The 14,587-nt window shown below is 40.7% G+C and overlaps 1 protein-coding gene across 1 annotated transcript in view; it reads left to right on the forward strand.

Moving 5' to 3' along the window:
- SYCP2L (synaptonemal complex protein 2 like) overlaps window positions 1–14,587 on the forward strand; it is a 91,899-nt gene that overhangs the window by 60,413 nt on the left and 16,899 nt on the right. The window contains exons 22-26 of the mRNA XM_067751990.1: window positions 383–432; window positions 2,465–2,594; window positions 3,672–3,745; window positions 3,913–3,982; window positions 14,125–14,226. Coding sequence (XP_067608091.1) covers window positions 383–432; window positions 2,465–2,594; window positions 3,672–3,745; window positions 3,913–3,982; window positions 14,125–14,226 — 426 coding nt within the window. The remainder of the gene's footprint in view (window positions 1–382; window positions 433–2,464; window positions 2,595–3,671; window positions 3,746–3,912; window positions 3,983–14,124; window positions 14,227–14,587) is intronic.

Here is a 14,587-nt window from a genome sequence, read left to right on the forward strand (position 1 = left end):
TTGTTAAATTTGAGCAGTGGATAAATGGAGTAAGGAGTTCAGATAAGAGGAATCTGGCGTAAGCTGAAATCATCAGGAAAAGCTTCAAGGAAGAGCTGGGTGGGACCTCAGCTAATCCTTGGGAGAAGAATAGGATTTGAAGAGGTGTGGAGAAGGGGAAGCATTCTAATTAGGTAAAACTAGAAAGACGTGAGAACAGCATTCAGAACAGGATCTGGAGCAGAGAATTCATGCTGGGTAGTGAGGAACAAAGGTGAGTAATTAGATCATAAGAGCTAGACATTTCAGCAAGCTGTGGGAGATGGGAATTGCTTCTAGTGTGTATTTGGGTATTTCTTATAAGCAAACTTACCCACTGTACTCTTATTCCCTTCCATTCTAGCCTTGCCACTTTTCCCCCTCAGTAGTGGCAGTGACCTTGAGAAAGATGAAGTAAGTAAATTTTGTCTGGGCTGCCGTGGGCCCTCATGGTGTAAGCTTGAAACAAGCTGATCTCTTTCAACCACCTTTATTTCTCAAAAAACTCCTTTCTGAAATATGAGAAGAATAAACCAGTGGTTTACTAGTATGTGAACCACTTTTAACAGAAACTTCAAGGACTTCTAAACATTTTAAATGAATCTTGGGTAAAAATTTAGGATCTTTTTTCATCGGTTGCAAATTTGTTGCAAGATGTTTATTATGAACTAAGCTTGAAATCTGGGCTCTCCTGACTTCCTGCAAATGTATGCTTTTTTGAATTTATATTTTAAAATAAACTTCCTGGTTTAATTCTTCCGTTAGTTCTCAGTTTGTTGACATGTTACTCCCAAAGATTTTAATGATTTAAACATTTAAGTCTTTATTTTGCAAGCAGTTGAAATGCCTTCAGCCGTTTCAAATATTGAATAAGCCTTGAAAGTTTCTTAATTCCTCTCACTTATCCTTGTTTTATGTCAAAGTAGTTAAGAACATGGACACGAGTGTCCTCCGGGCCAATTCAGAGCTTAATTTATCATGCTTTTAGCTGAATTACCTCTCTAAGCAGTTGGCTTTTGTTCTTTGTCAAATGAAATTAGATAGATAGGTAGTATATATAGTATAGTGTGTGTATATATATACACTATATATATGATATTTTATATAAAATATGTAACATATATAATCATGTATATATGATATGTATTATATATAATTGCACATATACTTTATATGTACAAACTATATATACTTATATTTAAAAATATATGTACATATTACATTCATATAATACATATCTAATATATGTATTACATATATAATACATATATGTACATATATAATATATATATGTATCTACACACACACACACACAAACTGCAGAATATAGTGCGAAGTCTTTAAGAGTTTTCGAAGGGCAGCTGCTGGGATTCTCAGGGCATGAGCAGCGCCCTGCTTGCGTGTACAGAAATAGAATGTTGTTAGTGCCCTAACAGTAGCTCGTCATCTGCCCTCCCTGCCCGACCTGCCTTCTGCCATCAGCCTGGGGGCGCGGGGTGCTGCCTTCTGTGAGGCTAAGGGACACTCATGTTCTGAGGTGACCGAGAGAGTTTATAGCTCAAACCTGTGAGCCAGAGCAACTATCTGAATATTTGTTGAATAGTTCAACCTCAGACAAGGAGTTATCAGTTAGAAATAGGCCAAAAGAACAGTTTTTAGCGATATACAGCTTTTTAGAAAAATAGGTACCAAAGAAGAAACAGGAAAGCTTTGAGAATCCATCAATTTAAGGTGTGCAACTGACAAGAAGTCTGTGCTGATTTTCAGTGAGGGCATTGCTGACTTTATACAGACATTGGTATCTAGAACTCACTCCTCTGTGCTGGAGTTTAAGAGAATAACTTAGAAGCAGGGCTTGGCAAACGTTTTCTGTGAAGGGCCAGATACTAAATATTTCAGTCTTTTCGGGCATGTGGTTCCTGCGGCAGCCGTTCAACTCTGCCATTGTAGCATGAAGGCAGCCATGGACGATACTCAGATGAGGGGATGTGTTGTGTTCCAGTAAAACTTATATTTACAAGAACTTTATTTACAGTGAGCTGTAGTTTGCTGACTCCTGAATTAGAGCAGTGGTTCTCAGACTTTAGTGTTCAGAATGACCGGGACGGCTTGCGGAAATGCAGATTGCTGGGTCCTGTCCCCAGAGTTTTTGATTGAGTACGTTGTCACTGGGGCTTGAGAATTTGCTCTTCTGTCAAGTTCTCAGGTGTTGCCGAGCCTGTGGTTTGGGAGCACACTTTGAGAACTTTGACTTGCAGTCATCAGTTGATGCCTGACCTAATGTGCTTCCAACCCTGCGATCTTATGGTCTTACTGGTTTTTTCAAATGGAGCATATCCAATACCTAATCATTTAAAAAGGATGTTGGAAATGTCTTGGAATGTTTCGATAACATTCACAACCACTCAAAACAAGTTAACACTTTATAAAAAATACTATATTTCAGGCTAAAATTCTAACACCATTACGGAAAGATACCTCTAGGCAAAATAATGTCACACCTCCAAAAATTTCTGGAACGGAATTTCAGAGTAGTTCTGCCTTTTTAACTCCTGAAGATTCTGCCCAGAAGATAGGTATGTGATTTTCTGTCAATCTACGTAGAAAAAATTATATTTTGGGAAAGGTAGTTTGAAAAAGAAAAATGTATTTTAATATCTGTTGAAGAAAGTGTAAAAGTATGATTGATCTTCTCTTCTATGCCCTCATTAACAAAAGACAGAGGACATTGTTTTAATTCTGTTTTAACATTTGAGATCAGCTTGTGCATAAGAATTGCTGGTATTCTTCCACTTTAAAAATAACAAGAAGCTCAAATGATTTATTGCAGGGGTTGGTAAACTTTTTCTGTAGAGCACCAGAGTAATTGCTTTTTGCTTTTTGGCCCCTAGAGTTTCTGTTGCATCTATTAAGCTCTGCATTTGTACCTCCAAATGAGCCACAGACAAGATGTAAACCAATGGGCATGGCTGTGTTTCCATAAAACTTTATTTATAAAACCAGGTGGCAGACTGGATATGGCCTGAGGGGCCAGAGTGTGCCAACCCTTGACCTGTAAGGTTTATCTCAGCCCCCGCTGTATTTTATGAAAACAATTCACATCTTTTTTAAGTTGGTAAGAGTAGGGATTTTGTTTTCTTCACCTATCATTTTAGAGCATTGCACGTTGGCAGGCACATGATGGCATTAGCAAGCACGTGACTGCCAGCCTCTTAATTTGGCTGCCACTGGAAGAAAAGAAGTGGGGAAAGGAAAACAGGAGAGAGGGAAATATAGCAGGAGAGAGGGAAATATAACAGAGAGGAAGAGGAGTAAGGGAGTGCATCTAAGAGAGGAAAGAGAAGGACCACGTTGAGGTGGCAGAGTCCTTGCTGTGTGTTTGGGGCCAGATGGGCAGGTACTAAAGGTGCTGACCTAGTAGGTAACTGGCTATTCATTTTATCTACAGACCTGTAACCCCTAATACCCAGGCATGCCCTGCAAGATACAAAGTGGTTTTTGGTTTGGGTTTTTTTTTTTTTTTTTAGAACTGTGTCCTTTTGCGGGAGGTAGGGCAGTGGATGTTGAAATTTAATTTATAGATTGATAGTGAAATGTTATTGCCTCTCAGTGTGTTTATTCCCTTAAAACTATTCATTCTCTCTAATGCTCAGAACTTCAAAGTCCCCCCGCACCGAGCGATCTCTCTTCCTTGGAGCACTCAGATGTTGAAGAAAATGTATCTGAGGTATTGTACTATTTAATTGTTGGTTATTCATCGGGTTTTCCAGAATTAATATTATATTTGCTTAATGTACTAGCTTATTCCTTCTTAAGGGATAATGTAGCACCATGTGTTTCTTATTTCGACATGAATACATGTATTTGTGGCCTTTTTTTTTTTTTTTTTTAAAGACTGTGACCCAAGAGTCATTGGTGAAAAGTACTGGCTTCAAACATAAACTGCAAAACTTGGAAGACAGAGGTGAGAGAATTCTGAACTTCTTTCTGCAGAATAAAGCAAAATTAATCTGATTTTGGCAGACTGGGCTGTTATTCAAATTGAGGCAGATACAATCACTATACAGAGTGACAGTTGCCAGGCCTTGGAGAGGGCAGTGCCATCTGCTTAACCAGCTCCAAATGTGCCTGAAGGTCAAGGGGAGGAGCAGAGGTTTTCACTCAGGAACAAGAACGTCTGTGTCAAGAAGCATATAGCCTGGGACACAAGTCCCATCAACCGGCATGCCTCCTCTCCCACCCCACAGAAGGCAGTCGCCTACTATTATAGTGTTGTTGCTTTCTCCCTTTAGATCTGTTAGCGTTTGCTTAAAATGCTTAGGTGCTGTGACATTGGGTGCCTATATTTACAGTTGTTACGTTCTCTTGATGGGGTGACCCCTTTATCATTATGTAATGAACTTCTTTGTCTCTTGTTAAATTTTTTGACTTTAAAGTCTGTTTTGAATGATATAAGCATAGCTATTCCTGCTTTCTTTTGATTTCCACTTGCATGGAATATCTTTTTCCATTCTTTCACTATGAGCCTGTGTGCATCCTTAAAGCTGAGTTGAGTCTCCAGTAGGCAGCATATAGTTGGGTCATAGTTTATCCATATAGCCACTCTGTGCCATTTGATTGGAGAATTTAATCCATTTACATTTCTTTTCTTTTTTTAAATGAATTTTTATTGGAGTATGGTTGCTTTATAATGTTGCGTTAGCTTCCACTCTCCATTTACATTTAAAGTAATCATTGATTTGTAAGGACTTACTAATGCCTTTGTATTAATTGTTTTCTGGCTGTTTTGTTGTTTCTTTTAATTTCTTCCTCTCTTGCTGTTTTCTTTTGTGGTTGATGATTTTCTATAGTGGTATGCCTTGATTCCCTTTTCTTTATTTTTTATGTATCTACTATAGATTTCTGCTTTGTGTTTACCATGAGGCTCATAAAACATTTTCGAGATACAGTTTAAGCTGATAACTTCTATTGCATACAAAACTCTACCGTTTTTCTCTCCCCACCCACATTTTATGTTTTAGATGTTATAATTTATCTCTTTTTATATTGTGTATCTATTAGAAATTATAGCTATAATTATTTTAAATATTTTCACCCTTTGACCTTTATTCTAGAGTTCATTAACACACCACTGTATTACAATATTACAGTATTCCAAATTTGAATATATACTTTACCAGTGTGTTTTATATTTTTTAATATATTTTCATATTACTAATTAGTGTTTTTTCATTTCTTTTGATAAACTGCTTTCCACACTATTTGTAAGGCAGATCTAGTGGTGATGACTCCCTAAGCTTTTATTTTTCTGGGAAAGTTTTAATCTTTCCTTCATTTATGAAGGACAGCTTTTCTAGGTAAAGTATTGTTGGTTGGCAGTTTTTTCTTTCAGCACTTTACATGTATACATTATCCCACTCTTTTTTTGCCTGTAAGGTTTCTGCAGAGAAATCTGCTAATAGCGTTATGGGTGTCCCCTTGTATGTGAGAAAATTTTTTTCTTTTGCTCCTTTTAAAATTCTCTCTGTGTGTTTGATTTTACACAGTTTCGTTATAATGTGTCTTGCAAAAGATCTTTGTGGGTGAATCTTTTGGGGGTTTGAGAGCTTCATGAACTTGGATGTCCAAATTTCTCCCCAGATTTTGGAAGTTTTCAGCCATTATTATTATTAAAAAAATAACTAATTGATTAATTTTTGGCTGCGATGGGTCTTCACTGCTGTGTGTGGGCTTTCTCTAGCTGCGGCGAGCGGGGGCTACTCTTCGTTGCTGTGCGCGGGCTTCTCATTGCGGTGGCTTCTCTTGTTGTGGAGCATGGGCTCTAGGCACAAGGGCTCACTCAGTAGCTGTGGCTCGTGGGCTCTAGAGCGCAGGCTCAGTATTTGTGGCTCACGGGCTGTACAGCGCAGGCTCAGTAGTTGTGGCTCACGGGCTTAGTTGCTCCACGGCATGTGGGATCTTCCCGGACCAGGGCTCGAACCCATGTCCCCCTGCATTGGCAGGCAGTTTCTTAACCACTGCGCCATGAGGGAAGTCCCTATTTTTTTTAATTTTTAAATTTTATATTGGGGTATAGCCGATTAACAGTGTTGTGATAATTTCAGGTGCACAGCAAAGCCACTCAGCCATACGTATACATGCATCCATTCTCCCCCATCGGCCATTATTTTTTAAAATAGCTTTCTGCCCCCTTTCCCTCTTTTATCCTTCTGGGACTCCAATAATGTGTAGATTGTTTCCTTTTTTTAAAATTGGGATATCATTGACATGTAGCATATTAATTTCAGGTAGCATATTAATTTCAGGTGTATAACAATGATTTGATATTTGTACATATTGTAAAATGATTACAACAATAAGTCGAGTAACATCTATCCCCACAGGTAGTTACATTTTTTTTTTCTTGAGATGATAGCTTTTAAGATCCACTGTCTCAGAAACTTTCAAATACACAATAAAGTATTAACTACAGTCGCCATCCTGTCTGTACATTACAGCCCTAGGACTTATTTTGTAATTGGAGGTTTGTACCTTTTCACCCCCTTCACCCATTTGCACCCCTTCACCCACCTCTGGCAACCACCAGTCTGTTCTCTGTACCTATGAGTTTGGTTTTGTATTTTGTTTTCCTTTTCGATTCCACATATAAGTGAGGTCATACAGTATTTGTCTTTCTGTCTGATTTATTTCACTTAGCATTTTGCCCTCAAGGTCCATCCATGTTGACACAAATGGCAAGATTTTATTCTTTTTTATGACTGAATATTATCCTGTTGTATATATATACCACATTTTTTTTATCCATCATTGGACACATATTGCTTCCATGTCTTGGCTACTATAAATAATACTGCAGTGAACATGGTGGGTACATATATATTTTCAAGTTGGTGTTTTCATTTTCTTCTGTTAAATACAAAGAAGTGGAATTGCTAGATTATATGGTAGTTTCATTTTTAATTTTTGGAAGAACCTCCATACTGTTTTCCAGAGTAGCTGCACCAATTTACATTCCAACTAACAGTGCACAAGGGTTCTCTTTTCTCCACATTTTCACCAACACTTGTTATCTCTTGTCTTTTTGATAATAGGAATTCTAATAGGTGTGAGTTTATCTCGTTGTGGTTTTGGTTTGCTCCAGTCATCGGTGCACCTGTTAGCTGTCTGTATGTCTTTGGAAAAATGTCTGTTCAGATTCTCTGCTCTCATTTTAATCGATTATTTGGTTTTTTGGCTATTGAATTATATGAGCTCTTTATATATTTTGGATAGTAACCCCTTGTCAGATGTACGATTTGAAAATATTTTCTTCCCTTTTGTAGTTTGATTTTTCATTTTGTTGATGGTTTTCTTTTCTATACAGAAGCTTTTTAGTTTGATGTAGTCCCACTTGTTTATTTTCATTTTTGTTGCCTTTGCTTTTGGTGTCAAATCCAAAAAATGATCATCAAGATGGATGTCAAGGAGCTTACAGCCTGTATTTTCTTCTAGGAATTTTACGATTTCAAGTCTTACATATAAGTCTTTAATCGATTTTGAGTTAACTTTTGTGTGTGGTGTGAGATCGTGGTCCAGTTTCATTCTTTTACACGTGCCTGTCATGTTTTCCTAACACCATCTGTTGAAGAGACTTTTTTTTTTCCATCGTATACTCTTGGCTTCTTTGTTGTCAATTAATTTGATTGTATATGCCTGGGTTTATTTCTTGGCTGTCTATTCTATTCCATTGATTTCCCGGTCTCTTTTTTATGCCAGTACCCTACTGTTTTATTACATCTTTGTAACATAGTTTGACATCAGGAAACATGATGCCTCCAGCTTTGTTCTTCTCTCTCAAGATTGCTTTGGCTATTCGAGGTCTTTTGTTGTTCCATAGAAATTTTAGGATTGTTTGTTGTGTTTCTGTGAATTGTTTCTATTAATGGTATAGTTTGTTTATATTAGTGCTATCACATAGTCCATATAGGCTTTCTTACTCTCTTTTATTCTTTTTCCTTTGTTCTCCTCTGACTGGATAATTTGGATAAATGATCTGCCTTTGACACAGATTCTTCTTCTGGATCAGGTCTGCTGCTCATATTCTCTATTATTGCATTTTTCATTTCACTTTTGTATTCTTTTGCTCCAGAGTTTCTGTTTGGTTCTTTTTCTATTATTTCTATTTCTCTATTACACTTTTCATTTTTTTTTTTTTTTTTCGGTATGTGGGCCTCTCACTGTTGTGGCCTCTCCTGTTGCGGAGCACAGGCTCCCGACGTGCAGGCTCAGCGGCCATGGCTCACGGGCCCAGCCGCTCCGCGGCATGTGGGATCTTCCCGGACCGGGGCACGAACCCGTGTCCCCTGCATCGGCAGGTGGACTCTCAACCACTGTGCCACCAGGGAAGCCCCTAAACTTTTCATCTTGTTTGCTTATTGTTTACCTGATTTTATTGAATTGTCTGTGTGTGTTCTTGTAGCCAACTGAGCTTCCTGAAAGCAACTATTTTGCAGTCTTTACTAGGCAAATTGCAGAGCTCCATTTTCTGTGGTGGTCCATGACTATATAATTATTGTGGTTTGGGGGAGGTGTCACGTTTCCTTGAGTTCTCACGTTCCTTGAAGCTTTGCGTTGCTGTCTTCATATTTGAAGAAGCAGTCACCTCCTTTAGTCTTTGCTGACTGGCTTCAGGAGAGAAATACCTTTTGTCTACTACGGATTCTGAAGCTTTCTCAGACCTTTCCTATGGCTCTGCCTGCTCCACACTTTGCTTTCTCCGGGGTACCTCTGCAGATCTCGCTTTCTCTGGAATCTGCATGGCCAGGCCAGGTGCTCCCAGCCTCCTGCTGCTTTCCCTAGGGCAGTGGTGGATGCTCAAGCATGTGTGCTTAATCCCCATCCTGCTGAATAGGGCTGGCTGTCTACAAACACTCACAGTCATTGGGGTGTGTGTGTGCAAAGTGTGTGTGTGCATTGGGGTGTGTATGGGTGAGGCACATGGATTGGTTGCGCTGTCCATGGTCCAGTTGCGGGGGCATCCGTAGCTGAGGCCTCCCCAGCAGCTCATGAGTAGGCTTCCTAATGGAGTCCCTGAAACAGTAGGATCTGCATCCGTTTGATGCTCCGTGAGAACCCTGGATTCTGTTCTCCCAGCCACTCCCCACCCCCGAGCCATGTAGTGTCCCTCAGTATTCTGGATGGGGCAAGCAAGAAACGGTCTTCTTTGGCAGGGTCCCTCACAGCTGGGGAAAACGAGCGCTCCCTCAAACCCTCTCACCTTCCCCAGTGGAGAAATCATGAGCTAAGAGGGTCTCTCTTGGCCCTGAGCTGTGCTGCCTTTGAGCAAGTGGTGATGTGGCTCAAGCGAAAGTGTCCTTGTTACCCTCTTCCATGCAGCCAATCTTGCATGTTTTTCTTCCTCAGACAATGTGCTACATCTTCCCCACTGGACTCTCAGACTTCCACAAAGGCCACTGTCAGTAGGTGATTTTCAAAATTGGTGTCCTTTGGGGGAAAACAGTAGAAAACTCCTATTCTGCTATTTTGCTCATAGACTGTTGTTTTAATGTTTACCCTGGAACTTTGGATATGCCGTGCTCCCAGAACTGCAAGCAAACGGGATGATTACTCATGATTTTGCATTTTGCCCTCATGTACCTTCTTGGAGAGGCCTCCAGAGTTGGGAAGGAGTCAGGAGGATGGCTTCTTTGTTCCAATGGTGCTATGATTGCCTAGTTTGGTGCCTGGCACATAGAGGCATTCAGTGAATATTTGCCAAGGAACCAGAATAAGAAACTTAGAAAATGCTGTCATTTAGTGACGAACCTCTGCATAATTCCATATTGAATAATCATTTATACATAGTCACAACTAAGTATTATGAATTGATTTACTGATTTTTAAAATGCATTAATCCAGGCAGAAGTTATTTCAGTACTCCCCGTCAGACTGAGGAATTCAGCGATAAAGATTGTCTTTAATTTTTCATATTCTCGGCATAGTACGCATTGGTAGAAAAAACAAAGGAATTGGCGCTAGGAAAGTGCCTCCACAGGAAGGATATTTTGGTAAAGAAGACTATTCTCGCTCCGGTGAAGGTTGTTGGCCTTTTATCATTTTAAGCCACAGGGTGTCACCTCAGAGTAAGATTTTTTTAAATGCCGTAATTTAGGAGAGCTTGGGTATTAATCCTAGGGTTGATTCTGTGTAGCGCTAAAAACCGTTTTATCAGAAGTATGAGTAAATAAATGTAATATAGACACCACATTATTCTCTACAGCCTGTGCCCAAAATAAGTTCAGAAGCTCCTCAGATGGCAAAAGTCTTCAATTCTCATGGCAATGAAGACAGCTGTGTTCAAAAGCAAGCGCGCACTCCTTCTACCAGCCACCCACAAACGAGTTAGCATTCATTTGAGATCACTCTAGTTTCAGCCACGGTGTGTTTACTGCTTGCGTTCATTTCTGAAGTGCTGTGTATACATAGTTTTAACCCCTTTATGAGAATGTCAAAAAGTCCTGGTTAAAAGAGGCATGCCGTTACCATGGAAACAAAGCTGAGCTAACTGCATCACTTAGGACCTGCATCCTTTAACGAGTGCACTGATTTCCCTAGGGGAGCCTGTTCTCTCTGGAGAGCCATTCCTTTGTTTCAGGTAAAGTACTTAACATGATTGCCTCTTCAAAAAGGGTTTTCTATGCCAAATTCTTTCCATGTCCCTGAAGTGGTCCATAGGGAGGATCCCTGTTTAGTAGGTTCACAAATTCCAAGCAGCTCATTCAGGAGGCAACCAGCTTATTTACACAGTGTTCCTGGATTCGTCTCTCCATTGAAGGTAAACATTGTCTGTTCCAGCAGATGCCCTGCTTTTCCACGGGTGGTGCATTAGCATGATACATCGAAATTCAAGGCCATGCTTTGAGCTCTTGCTACAAATATGTTGTCAGAAGAGAAAAAAAAAAAAAAAATCCGGAAGGGACAGAACAGGCAGCAAGGAAAGAAATGTAAAGAAACGTAGTAGTTGTTCATCGGTGCTTCACTGGGGCTGGCTGGAATCCTTTCTAAGTGGTTTCTTTGGGCCCTGACTGGGATATGGACACCATGTGAGATTCAAGCATGAGCTCCATTTATTTTGAGGCTGGAAGAGGACAGTGCTGTGTCTGGATTCTTTCTTTGATTTTTAAAAATCATTTAGCCTTGACACAGTGCAACTCCCTAGAAAATATCCACCCATGCTTTCAAACAAATAAACACACCTAATCTAAGAGCAGTGAGAAGAGATAGTGGCATCTCTCAGAGCTGAGAGCTTTTCTTATGCTTTTCATTTTATTTTATTTTATTTTTTATTAGAGGGGCTGATTGTGGGCTCTTTCTTTTCCAAGTGAGAATGTGACCTCTACCGAAGTTTTCAGTTTATGAAAACTCTATTATAGCAAAGCAACTCAGGTGTCCCATGAAGGTCATCATTCATATATGATCATTTTATCTATATATCTGGTATTATTAATTCAGTTCTTTCTGCATTTGGTCATCCTTTTCTCTCAATTAGATATTTATTATCTCTCTTGTTTTACCTCTCATTTTGCTATTTCCTTTTTGTTTCTTTAATAGAAAATAATCTAAGTTGACATTTAAACCTAAGTACTCATTTTTCTTAAAAATGTATCTTCTGTTTTACCACAGGGCATGAACTATTTTAACATTGACTATTCTCTGTTTTGCATAATTTTAATAGCAAATTTCTTTTTCTTTTCCTTCTGTCACTTTGATGTTTATGACTGGTATTTCCTACTATGGTGCTATTTCTAAAAATTAGTATTTTACAGTTCCTCCCAAAAGGTAGTTTTAGCAGATCTTAAAATACTAAATTTTATTAATTTCAGTTTGTTATTTATGTAGTAGGTATTTGGGTCTCTAAGGTTTTTGATAGTCCTGTATCTCTACCCTCACTGCTAGTATAAGATAATTAGAATACATTCTTGTTTTACTAAGATCCTTTTTTAGGATATAAGATACATCTTATTTTGTAGAATCTTGGATATTCTGCAGCATTTACTCACTTATTCATTCTTTCATTCAGTGAATGTCTACTGATGTCTGCTATGCACCAGCCGCTTTCCTACGTGTTAGATATTCTAGTGAACAAAACAGACAGCATACGGGCCCTCACTGGACCTTACCTTCTAGTGGGGGAGACATAATACCCAAGAAAAGTGAAATATGTAGTATATTATATTGTGATAGAGGCTAAGTCAAAATTAAGCAGGGAAGGGGATTTAAGAGCTAGAGGGTTGGGTTGAAATTTTAGTTTGGATGGCCAGGGGGAAACCTTAGTGTAGTTATGGGGGGGTGGGGGGAGGATGCAAGTCAGAAGATCGGCAGGTGCAAAGGCCCTGAGGTGAGAGTGGCCCAGGGTCTGAGGAGCTGGAAGGAGACCAGGGTAGAGCAGTGGAATGCAGAAGGGGAAACTTGCCTCTTTGCTTTCCTACCATCTGCCCACCATTTTGCCCAGCTCCCTGCACATAGTAACACTCAAATATTCATTGAGCAAATTCATGAAATTAAATTCCAGAACTTTCAGGGGGGAAATCTGTAGTGACTAGCTAGATGTGGGAGGAGAGAGGGAGAGCAGATGTCTTCCCAGTTAAGTGTGTATGGCGGGGCTGAGTGTATGGTGGGGAAGAAAGAGCAGCTGGGGTGGGGAGGAATGGAAAAGAGTGGTTTTTTTTTTTTTTTTCTCGGTATGTGGGCCTCTCACTGTTGTGGCCTCTCCCGTTGCGGAGCACAGGCTCCGGACGCGCAGGCTCAGCGGCCATGGCTCACGGGCCCAGCCGCTCCGCGGCATGTGGGATCTTCCCGGACCGGGACACGAACCCGTGTCCCCTTCATCGGCAGGCAGACTCTCAACTACTGCGCCACCAGGGAAGCCCCAAGAGTGGGTTTTGAGCGGAGATGTTGGGTGGGCAGTTGGAAACACAGGTTTGCTGCTCGAGAGAGCTCGGGCAAGAGAGGCATTTGGGGGATGCCAGTTGAAGGGATGGGACTGATGAGCTCCTCCCGGGAGCTGGCCTTGGACAGTCTCGGTGTGGGGATGCAGAGAGGTATGGATGCTTTCTGTAGGCAGAGCCTCAGGCCTTGACGGTGGGAGAGAAGAGGATGGTAAAAAGCAGCAGTCGGGCCTGGTGCTAGTGCACTATTGACAGGGATAAGATGCCACTGATGAGACAGAGGGCCCGGATGGGGTGAGGACATGTTTGGTGTGAACTGAACATCAAAATAAAAGATATTGTACTTTTTATTTCCCTACCCCTATCTTTCCCCTCCCTGCCCCCCTCTCCCCACTGGAACCAGTTTCTTCTCCACATCTGTGAGTCTGTAAGACGTACAAACTATGAGGTATAAAATAAGCTACAAGGATATATTGTACAACATGGGGATATAGCCAATATTTTATAATAACTATAAATGGAGGATAACGTTTAAAAATTGTGAATCATTGTATTGTACACCTGTAGCTTATCTCACCTTGTACAGCAGCTATACTTCAATTTTTTTAAAAAAGAAAATGTTTAGTAAATGCTGAACTGAAAACAGAATCTGTATTTAAATCTCATCCGCGGAGGCGCTCAGCCACTTGAGCTCGCGAGGACCCAAGATGAGCTCCTTATGAGGCCGCTGTCAGTTCGGTGCCGAAGCTCCGGTGTCACCAGCAGGTGGCGCCCTCCGCGGGGTGATCCGATGAGCTTCCAAGGGCCAGTCGGCCTGGAAACCTTGCCCCCTTGCTCTTTAGCCCAGAGCCCTGGAAGTGGGTTTGATGCCAACCATTACTGCTTTTTGTTTGACGCAGGCTGTATCCTGCTCAGGGGAGTGTTCCTGAACGTTACTGAGCTCGTCAAAGGGAGGCACGTTCCCGTGGGTCCTCTTTCAGGCACCGGTAGACTGAGTGCTTTGATACTTGCGTTGTTCTTAGTCAACATGCCACATGATAAGCAATTTGTAACAAGCAGGGAATGAGTTTCGCTTGCTGCTCATCAAGGCTAGATACTAACTGGCAGAAAGAGAGCGAGATAAATTTAGGACCCAAGAAACGTGTGTGTGTGGTTATCAGTGAACTGCGCTTGCCTTCAGACAGAACAGATGGTCATTTCGCTAAGGGGAAACAGTCGCGATTGGAAGAAGGTGATGCTCCAGGATGCCTTTCCTCAGTGGCAGAAGAAACAGACTTGGCAGGTAACGTTGTGCACCCAGCCAGCCGGTCAAGAAAGAATGTGGCAAATGTGTAAGCCCTGAATGTCCCAGCGTGAATTACGAGGCAGTTCCAGTTTTAAGATCGTAGTAGCTGCAGGACCCTGAAAACTAAGCACTTTGTCCTTTCAGAGACAAGTGCATTGCTGCACAAATTGTAGATAAAGCAAGCACTATCTCCTCCTGGCAATTTGATTTCTGCCTCTTAATTCTTAGTGGCGATTTTCAGGGCCTAGGTCTCTGCTTTAGGTGATGATTATTAGCTAAATTTTTGAGTTAAAAATATGCACTCTGTACAAATGAAGGAGACTGATCTGAAAAGGCTGCATATGTGGCGGTGGCCTTC

Source organism: Pseudorca crassidens, chromosome 10 (genome assembly GCF_039906515.1).
Source record: "Pseudorca crassidens isolate mPseCra1 chromosome 10, mPseCra1.hap1, whole genome shotgun sequence".
NCBI lineage: Eukaryota > Metazoa > Chordata > Mammalia > Artiodactyla > Delphinidae > Pseudorca > Pseudorca crassidens.